The 10,088-nt window shown below is 48.2% G+C and overlaps 3 protein-coding genes across 3 annotated transcripts; 2 read left to right on the top strand and 1 right to left on the bottom strand.

Moving 5' to 3' along the window:
- Nucleotides 1-462: 462 nt before the first annotated feature.
- Nucleotides 463-3,525, bottom strand: E1B28_008177 (uncharacterized protein). The gene is made up of 12 exons (XM_043152961.1): nt 3,347-3,525; nt 3,234-3,295; nt 3,115-3,167; nt 2,690-3,056; nt 2,523-2,600; nt 2,208-2,460; nt 2,111-2,134; nt 1,953-2,030; nt 1,740-1,899; nt 1,424-1,674; nt 1,270-1,359; nt 463-1,163 (listed from the first exon to the last, which is right to left on the bottom strand). The coding sequence occupies exons 3-12, from the start codon at nt 3,163-3,165 to the stop codon at nt 755-757; spliced, it is 1,761 nt and encodes a 586-aa protein (XP_043008244.1). The 5' UTR covers nt 3,166-3,167; nt 3,234-3,295; nt 3,347-3,525; the 3' UTR covers nt 463-754.
- Nucleotides 3,526-4,317: 792 nt separating this feature from the next.
- E1B28_008176 (uncharacterized protein) lies at nt 4,318-6,954 on the top strand. Its single transcript, XM_043152960.1, has 7 exons — nt 4,318-4,644; nt 4,720-4,785; nt 4,842-5,103; nt 5,185-5,345; nt 5,399-6,182; nt 6,243-6,543; nt 6,600-6,954. Exons 2-5 carry the CDS (start codon nt 4,771-4,773, stop codon nt 6,167-6,169), a joined length of 1,209 nt encoding a protein of 402 aa, XP_043008243.1. The 5' UTR covers nt 4,318-4,644; nt 4,720-4,770; the 3' UTR covers nt 6,170-6,182; nt 6,243-6,543; nt 6,600-6,954.
- A 143-nt stretch (nt 6,955-7,097) lies between these two features.
- Nucleotides 7,098-10,022, top strand: E1B28_008175 (uncharacterized protein; the record flags this gene model as incomplete). Its single annotated transcript, XM_043152959.1, has 9 exons — nt 7,098-7,286; nt 7,346-7,453; nt 7,513-7,627; nt 7,700-7,767; nt 7,835-7,999; nt 8,071-8,251; nt 8,312-8,550; nt 8,626-9,127; nt 9,196-10,022. The coding sequence occupies 9 exons, from the start codon at nt 7,098-7,100 to the stop codon at nt 10,020-10,022; spliced, it is 2,394 nt and encodes a 797-aa protein (XP_043008242.1).
- Between the last annotated feature and the right edge of the window lie 66 nt (nt 10,023-10,088).

Here is a 10,088-nt window from a genome sequence, read left to right as displayed (position 1 = left end):
ACACTGGGAAACCATATGGCACACCTGGGTAACACGGGAAACTTAAGCATGCTTGGCAACAAGGATCAATATCTAGACATCAACAATGCTACTTCTACAATATTGATTTTGTGATCTTGTGCATAACCTTTGCCAAGTAATTCACACCCTTGCATTCTTCCTTGTGTGTTGGAGTTATTGATAGATTTTACATGAGGTGTATTGATTTTTAGATGTTGGTTCTACTTCTGTAGCCCTGATATTTGATTGATTATTTAGTTGTATACTTTGCCATTTACTATCATACCTGTTTGCCATTCAAATGCTATTCAATGGACTATGTGGGTTGGTTCTAAGTATTATGATTCTTACAATGTTCTCTTCCAGCCCACAACTTTGCTTCTCTGGTGGTTTCATTGTGGTTGATCAAAACCTCAATTCATACACCCACTTGAAGCTTCCCACACAAAAAAAAAACAACTGTAGAAGAGCTATACTCTATGATATAGAATGCAATCCAAACTGATGGCAGTGACCATGTAAATAAACCTATTCCACACATCTCTGGATCATTTCAGAAGTGTTTGGGCAGAGAAGTGCATCAGGTAGTACATACTACATACCATTAAAAAGTATGAATGTATGATTTTGGTGATTTAGGAAGCTACCAAGAGCGGCATGGCAGACTCACTCTAATCAATCAATCTGATGTTCAAGTTGGTCTGGATACCCAAGTCGTGCCCAGGCCTGAGGGCTGGGAGGGAGGCCACCCACTTCATCGCGCAACCATTTCCACATACAACGGGTCCCTATGAACGACAAAAAAATCTTGTAGTCTCCCCGGCCACGTTTCCCAATCGAAGCTGGGTGCGAATTTGAATCGAAATCGTTTCATTAACAGAGCGAGTACGAGGGTGATTTGCATCTTGGCGAGATTTTTACCGACGCAGTTGGCTGGACCGAAGGAGAATGCGAGAAATGCGTTTTGGTTCGTTGTGTATGTATATGTGTATGTATGTTCTTCAGAAGAGCGCTCGGAGAGTGGGACAGAGGGTGGTGGTATCGTCGACGTCGACGTCATCCATCGTTCGGGTACAAAGTCTTCGGGGGCGGGGGAAAAGTACGTTGGGCTGCGGTGAATGGCGTAAGGAGGAACGTAGACTTGAGTGCACTCTGGTAAAAAGCTGGGGGGGGGGGGGCAACGGAGTATAGCAAATTTCATTTGTTTTTGTTAGTTTCCTGGTGTGGCTGACGGTGGCGGTGGCGGAACCAGGGGAACGGGAAACTCACAAGCCAGATATGACCCTTCCTCCACTGCCTACTGGTACTTGGCGCGGACCATTTGTTGGAACGGCGGGGAAGAGTCGAAGACTCTCGGTTCTGGGTTCCCGTAAGGTCAGAACAAGAACTGTAGTTCCGACGAGGAAATGAAGGACACCCTCACATACAAGCCTGTAAACAAGGCAGTTTCTTGGCGAGCTCTGAATACTCGAACCCCTCTTCTAGGTTTTCACCAATCGCCATATCGATTTCCGATTCGACCCGAGTATACCACTCTGGATGTGCGAGTAGACACCATAACACGATCGTCATCACTCCGGCAGCGGTGTCTGATCCTGCAAGGACAGCGACCATTCCATCCGCAAGAACGTTGGATAGCGGAGGTTCGGTTTTCTCGAGACTAGCTTCATCGTTCTGGTTCAAAAATGAACGTTTGGGAGAGGACTGAATGATGGTAAAAGAAAAAGAATCTTTCTTACGAGATAGTACCACAAGTCTTTCTTCGTCGCTCCTTCTTGAACGCGCCTCTGTGCACAAACCATCCCGTAGTCGCGAACGGAAAGAAGCTGGTGGGAGGTGAACGGGAGTTTATGTGCCAATTGGAATGTCCATGGGACGTGACTGAGGAAGGCTCGAATCCTTGGATACCAGGATTAGGGATCCGGGGTGGGAGACGAAATGAAAGTGCTAACCATGAGAACTTTTTGAGCTCCTTCAACAGACCTGCCTTGTCACCGCCTTCCTTGACCATCTGGGAACCGTGACCGAAGCTAAGGGGGATTTTTTTACGCATCGCGATGGGGCATCAGAACATGGATGATAGACAGGAGGGGTGGGGGGGGGGACGTACGCCATTTCACCCATGAAATCAAACCTGTAAGTAGAAGGAAACGGGGTTTTTTTTTCAGTAATCCCGAAAATAGATTTTTTGGGGATGAAACACTAACGTGAAATATTCAAACCACCTCCCAATATCGACGATTCCCTTCCCAGACTGCCCTTGCCCCTGTCCTTGCCCCTCTTCCCAGAATGCTATCGCATCGGAAAGTTCTTCAACTCGTTTCCATAAATCCCTTTCATGTTCTCGTAACGCCTCCCAACTCAACCCTCGATTCCATAACTTCCTTCTGCTGGCATGTTCATCTCCGGAAAGAGAGAGAAGGCTTTTCGGCGCCCTAAGGTCTTGGCGGACAGAGTACCCTAATAAGGGTCCGGAAATTAGTTATGCCGGTGATGAAAGAATGGGAGTGTGTGTTACATACATTGCCCCTTGGGCAAACCACTAGCGCCAAGGACAGCGCTTATAGCGGACAAGTCGATAGTTGATATTTCATTTGGTCCTGGGAAAAAGAGGGGGAGCGGGGTGGTAGAGAGAGAAAAACTGTCGGCGGCGGGTACAGGTATAAGGATAAAAAACAGATCTACTTACCGGTTCTAACTGTAGACCCGTACTTATCATGTAACTGTTTATTGATCATGTGTTGTCGACCCGTCGAACATGCCCATAGACCCCACAGCTTACTGACCTTGGCGAGAGTGGGACCCGGGACTTTGGCGAGAGGATGGAAGGGAGAGAGGCGGTATAAGGCGATGGAGGTTGCTAGGGTGAGGTAAAAACTGGTATAGATGCGGAGGAGGGGGAGAAGAGTATTGGTATGGGACTCGAAGGGTATGGTTTGGGAGGAGTGGAAGAGGAGGTAAAGGAACAGTAGCAGGGGTTGGACCGCTAGGACTAGGATCGCGAATCCCAAGTTCGACCTCGAGGGCTCGTACCGATGAAATAATACATGGTTCGCCTTGAAAACATGCGTGTTAAGGCGACTTTGTTGAAGGAATTTGAGATGCGGGACTCACCACGCCCAATAGAAGGACCGCAGTCACTTCATTTGAAGAAAACGAGCTCATGCCTATGGTGTTGATGAGGTTGTATGGACCTAGAGGAAGGCCTGTTTATAATTTATATGATAACTCACCCCACACGTGTCGTTAACGAATGATGTATCGGAGTTTCTAGTATAGTCAAGTCGTACATCACCTTCGGGAAACACCTTGAGTACCGACAAAGCGCGAGCGGCCAAGATCTTACCGAGATCCTTCAGCTGAGAAAACTAGCAGCCTTCCCGTCGTTTTACTTCCAAAGGTCGGGTAATATGATTATGCCGTGATTGATATTTGATGGAATTCTAGGAAAGGCTTTTACTGTAAGAACGATGGGTTTTAATGCCCCTTACTTTCCGAGTCGGAGCAGGTGTTGTGACTCATGGGAGGGAGACCCTATTAGGAGTAACTTCAAGTCGCCCCACTTTTCCTTTCGAGTCGGGTTGTGAGGTCGCCCTTGGAGATGTACGCCGATGTGGATAATGGTGGGAATAGCACGAATGAAGATTACTCTATGAATAAGGTGACGAAGAAGTAAACACTTACTTGAGCACGGCGCAGCAACGTTCTGCCCTGAAGGTTCGCGTGAATGATGATAATGATATTCGAAAAATCAAATTCATTTAGTCTTCTTGATGCTTTCAAGCTTCTTCTTCTCCGAGTCGGACGCTTCTTGAGGGGGAAAGAACTGCCCACATTCAAATGTTCATTATTAGTAGTCTCACGTCAAGTCCGAGTCGGAAATTCTGGACGCGGTGTTAAACAGTTTCATACTAAAACGAGGGATCGACTCACGGATTGTTTTAATTCCGACCCTTGTCCCGAATTCAGTTGATTTTCATTTTCTCGATAAGTAGTAGTCGAGATGAAATGAAGAACATTTTGAATATGGTTCTCGGAGTGCGGCTGGGAAGAAGTTCTGCACCATACATCTTAAGACACATGCGCAGCGCAGCTCGTCGTTGAAAGGACCCCTGGTCAGGTCTAACCATACATACGGCCAGCATTTTAGTTGGTTCCTAAAAACTCACAAGGCTCGTTCAATTTCGATCATTGCCCACGAGAAAATCGCACTTTTTGGTTGAGGATAGTGTCTTGGGCATGTTCTACTCAGATGAGTTCGCGCATCAGCCGATGATAGCTTAAGCGCTTATAGTATACCTTGCGCTTACCTGGTCACTTCAGAGTCTAGAATACCGCTGCAGAGCCCACGGGCTTTACAGAGAAGGCGTAGCAACGCATGGAGGCAGGCGGAGTACGCGGACCGCGCCCTACGGACAAAAACAGACACAAACACAAAACTTTTTCGAGAACCACCATCACCCTCCGCGACGACAATCCTGTCCTCCGTCATTCCCTTTCTTTTCTCATTCATCCAAAGGATGACATCTACCCCATCGGTGACAGAGAAGAAAATCAAACTAGGCGGCTACCAGTTCTACCAACAAGTCCTAGGCAGTCCAAAGAATATCGTCGCACCCATGGTTGATCAGAGCGAACTGGTAGGTGTGTATGGGGGGGGATTTAGTTTATTCTGTATACAAGCGGGGACTTATGTTTTTGTTTTTGATTTCCACAAAGGCATGGAGAAGATTGAGTAGACGATACGGTGCCCAGTTGGTTTATACACCGATGATTAACGCAAAGGTACCACAAAAGCTATACTCGAAATTCAATCCTCGCTAACCCCTTTTTTCTTTCAGATGTGGACGGAACCAAAACATCAAGCTTATCGGACCGCTTCTTTCGATATCGCCTCTAACGAAGAAGGAAACCCCGAAACCGACCGACCCTTGATCGTTCAGTTCTGCGGGAACGATCCAGAGAAACTATTAAAGGCGGCGAAGGATCTGGAAGGGTACTGCGATGCTGTAGACATCAACCTAGGATGTCCGCAGGATATTGCGAAGAAAGGGAAATATGGAGCGTTTTTGATGGATGATTGGGATCTGATTTATCGAATAAGTTGAGTTGAGTTTTTGGTTTGGGTCGAAACGTTGAATTTTCAGCCTTTCTTATCATTATCATTTTCATTTCTCATTGCAGTCAACAACCTACATGAACATCTGTCGATACCCGTAACGGCGAAATTCAGAGTATTTCCCACCGTTGAGAAAACGGTCGAGTACGCCAAGATGCTCGAGCGTGCAGGAGCGCAGATTTTGACTTGTCATGGTCGGTTGAGGGAACAGAGAGGGCAGAATGCTGTCAGTTGACATTGTCGTTTTTTGCTGGTGGTGAAATTGACATCGTTTTTTAGGGCCTGGCTGACTGGAACAAGATTCGCGCGGTCAAAGAAGCTGTTTCTGTCCCTGTTTTTGCCAACGGCAACATCCTTTTTCAATCCGACATTCGGAGGTGTCTCGAGGAGACGGGTTGTGATGGTGTTATGAGCGCTGAGGGACAGCTGTATAATGTTGCGCTGTTCAATGGTTTGACAACGCCAACAGCATCCTCGTCGTGCTCGTCCCAATCAACCTCAACCTTAACGCCGATCACACCCATTACATCCCTCACACATCCCACACATGCCGATCTCGCGTTGGAATACCTCGATATTGTTCACTCACTACGCACCAGAACGGCGATCAGCGCCATAAAAGGACATCTTTTCAAGATCATGCGGCCGGCGTTGAGCAAGGAGATCGACCTTCGGGAACGCTTAGGCCGAGTGAAGGTCGATCAGAAAGCTTGGGAACGACGGGAGGGTGGAAGTCATGATGATGAAAAAGAAAAATCTCCTCTTTGGGAATATGTTGAGATTTGTAGGGAGATGAAGGTTCGGATGGATACGGCGCGAGAGGTTGGGTGTTCGTCTGGAGAGAGCGTGGAGGAACTGGTGGAAGTGGACGAGAGGACTGGGTTGAGGGTGTTGCCATATTGGTTGGCGCAGCCTTATGTTAGAGGTGTTGGAAATGGAAAACCGAAACAGGCAACCCCGCAACAGACGGAGCTCGAGACAGCTGTCGTTCCTGCGAAGAGGGGTGTTGAGGAAGACCTTGTCAAGAGAGTAAAACTGCGTGCCGTTTAGCGAGGTTACTACAGTACGTATACGTTGTTGCAGTACATTACCTGTGGAAATGACATCGCTTGGAAACGAACAGTTCGACCACGGATCCATGGAAAACTCGTCAGCAATGCCCTCGGAATCGTTCAAACTGCCATCGATCATCCGTAGACCCAGTTCGCCGTGTCTGGCCTTCTCTATGCACTATGGCATGGTAACCTTCTTAAAGCTTCGCCTTCCTAGAGCCGCCAGAGTTGTTCTTTCCTTTCCCCCCCACCATCGCTTCCATTGACCTCGAATATGATTCCTAAGCTAGCGTCATTTCACCCGCTGGGATGTCAGCAACTTTACTCTTTACCTCGGACCCAAAAGCCATCACTGTTACTGTAGGAATGAAGGTGAATAGTGATATCGGGTCATTCTAGCAGGGTTGCTGAATGGGCGGTAATAATAGGGTCATATTCAAGTTCGAGTGTTGAACGTTTTTTTTTTGTCTTTTACATCCATGGTCTCCGCGATCGTACCACGTTTCAATATTCAATACGGGCACAGGGTAGGTTCGGGATTTGTTTCCTTGCAGGAGACGGTGGTGGCTCGTCACAAGCTGATGAACAATATGATAGTAATGAAATATTCTAGTAAACCCGCCTACGCCGGAGGGTGACCTCAGCCGCGAAAACATTCCCTAGAATTGTAATGATTGCAAATCATTACACAGTCACTACCGTCTCTCCCCTTTGGCACAGTCACCGACCCTCCGAAGAGGTGCCGGATCGTAAATGGGCGGTAACTATTGCTATTTTTGGTCGAAACCAAAAACCAAATGTCAACATCCCGCCCGCGCGTTTGTTATCTCGACAATGTATTTAAGGACCCGCCCTAGGTATTCAAACAAACGACTGGAATACCACCCCTTTTCTCTTTCTACATACTACCCCGTCCCCTTTACACTATGGACGACAAGAGAAGCAGCAAAAAGTCCAGTTTGGATGGTACCGTAATCACACAACAACATGTTCGAAAATCGCTCGAGGAAGCAGAGAAAACACCACCTAATGATATCGAGAGGCAGTTGCGGGCGAGGAGTGTTTGGTCGTCGTTGGGTGTGATTGCGGCTACAACTTTAGCGATGATGGCCAATGTTCGTTCTTTTTTTTTTTTCCCCCTTTCGCAAACCCTCCTGACGCGTGTGTTCTTTAGACGGCCAATGCAGCCAGTCCTGCTGTAGCGTTACCCACCATTCAACGCGAACTTCACGTCGAACAGGTTGCTCTCGTTTGGATCATGTCAGCATATCCTCTTAGTGGCGTAAGTTCCTCCCTATCCTACGCGAAAATCGGAAACGTTTTTCTGATAATCCGAATTAGGGCTGTCTACTCCTCATGTTTGGCCGCCTCGCAGATTTATACGGCAGGAAGAAGATGTTCATCTTTGGTAGTGTCTGGTTGGTTGCTTTAAGTCTTGGATGCGGGTTCGCAAACAGTTAGTTTTTTTTTTTTCCATACCGCACGTCTTTCCAGGGCAGCTATACTTACCGATCATGCTTTTTTTAAGACGCTATGACCCTCAGCATTCTTCGTGGCATTCAAGGTGTTGGTGCTTCAGCCACTGTTCCAGCTTGTGTATGTACTAGAACACCTTTTCATTCAATTTTATTAGTGGCCTGACGATTCATCGTATTCTACTTAGCTCGGCATCCTCGCACAAACATTTCCCCCTTCTCAATGGCGATCTGTCGCCTTCGCCTCGTTCGCTGCCGGAGCGCCGATAGGCGCAGCATTTGGTACAGCCATAGGTGGCGTTTTGACTCAAGTTACGCCAACGACTTGGAGAGCTGTGTTCTGGTTGAGTACTGTAAGTTCCTTTTTGGCAAAATCTCGAAAGGTCGGGTGAAAAGCGGCGATTAATGAATGTGATTTTTTTAGGGTTTGAGCGCGCTGTCACTTATAATTGGAATGTTTGCGATCGACCGCGATCTTCCTTCGGAAGAGGAGGACCGACGTACCGACTGGCTGGGAGCCTTGTTTTCCACGATCGCGTTGACTCTGATTGTGTTCGTTTTGGGTCAAGGTGAAGAGGCCGTGCCGAAACAGTGGGGAACTGCATGTAAGCTCTGCATAGTTTTTTTTCTTTTTCAACACTTGAACTGACTATCTTTTTCGATAGATATCATCGCCCTTCTCATTGTCGGCGTTTTCTTCTTGGTCGTCTTCCTCCTTTGGCAACGCTTCTTGGAACAAATCCAAGATGGAAAACGGTCACCACCCCAAAGCGCGTGGATACCTACCCCTCCTCCGTTGATGAGATTGAGCTTGTGGTCCAGAGCGAACGGGAAAGTAGCAGCCGTGATGGCGATTCAGTTCCTTCTTTCCTGTGGATTCTTAGGCTGGCAATTCTGGACTATGGTATGTTTCACCAACCCAACTCCTCCGTGTAATCGTTTTTCTGAGCTGATGGGGGGGGGGGGGTTTTTCTTCTAGTTATACTACCAAAACTTCCTCGGTCTCGACGCCATCGGAACTGTCGTCCGTCTCATCCCATCCTTCGTCACTGGAATCCTCTGCAACGTCGTCGTTGCCCTAACCGTCTCTCGTCTCCCCCTTGTTGCGCTCATGGCCGTTGGAACCCTCTCCTCCGCCCTCGCTGCCCTCCTCTTCGCCATCATCGTACCCGAAGTGACCTATTGGGCCTACGGATTCCCAGCTGCCATTTTCGCCGTTGTCGGAGCCGACTTCGTCATGTCCAGCGGTACCCTCTTCATCGCCAAAGTAAGCCCACCCCACGAACAAAGTGTAGCTGGAGCTGTTTTCCAGTGTATGCAACAGTTGGGAACGAGTATTGGTGTGACGGTAGGAACGGTGGTGTTTAATAGGCTTATAAGACAAAAGACGGGGAGTGATTCGCAGGTTACGGCACCGAGAGAGGTGTTGTTGGATAGTTATAGGGCTGCGCAGTGGACGAATTTCGCGTTTGCTATTCTTGGTTAGTTGGGCTTGTTCTTTCTGTTGATTATGTTGTGGCTAACCCCCCCCCCCCCTCCCCTCCCCCAGCTGCTATACTCGCCATCATCTTCCTCCAAGGAGTGGGTATCGTCGGTCACCGCGCTGCCAAACATGAACATATCCGTACGATGACGAAAGAAGAGATTGAATCGTTACATTTACCTTGTAGCAGTGCCCATCCCTACGCCGGAGCGCTAGGGGCGCTTATACCCGCTGGTGAACTGGAACATCTCAATGAGACGGGATCTAGACGGAGATCGATGCGGAGACCCTCTGCGTATGCTATTTCCGAGTATTCCCTCAGTCAAGATGAAGAAGCCCAAGGAGGGCCAGGGGGGGCCGGTTTGAGGAATCTTAGAGGCAAGACAGAAGCGTTGTTAAGTGCACTTGAGGAAGAACAACAGAAGAGTCATCGATTGAGGGAGGAAAATGCGGATTTGTTGGCGCGGATTGCTCAGGTTGAGAAGGAGATGGAGAGATTGGATCCAAGTGTGGGTGGGGAGTTGAGGGCAGTGTTGATGAAAACGAGGAGTGAGAGGGGGACGTGGGAGGAGAATATGAGGAATGAGAATGGGGAGTTGAGGGAGAGGTTGACGAGGGCTGAGGGGGAGTTGAGGAGGATGGATGATATTTTGGATGATGGGATGGATCGGTTGAGGGTTTCTGGGAGTGCTGGTGGGAGTCGGAAGGAGGTTAAGTGGGTGCCGACGTCGTCGCAGGAGAAGAAGACTGGTTCTTTGGAGGTGGATATAGGTCAAACGCCGATTTCGGAGGTTGGGAATTCAAGCGAAGGGGCTTTCTTCCAACCTCCTACAACTACGGTTTCTCCTCAGCCACCACCAATGGCATCCCCGACTTCTGTGAAGCAAGATTGAACTTGAACGAATATGATTTTCACGTTTTGTTATTTTCCCCTTCTTTTCTCATCTCTGCAGTGACAA

The sequence above is a fragment of the Marasmius oreades genome, chromosome 5 (assembly GCF_018924745.1).
Source record: "Marasmius oreades isolate 03SP1 chromosome 5, whole genome shotgun sequence".
In the NCBI taxonomy this organism is placed as follows: Eukaryota; Fungi; Basidiomycota; class Agaricomycetes; order Agaricales; family Marasmiaceae; genus Marasmius; species Marasmius oreades.
This window is presented reverse-complemented; position numbering and strand designations above follow the sequence as displayed.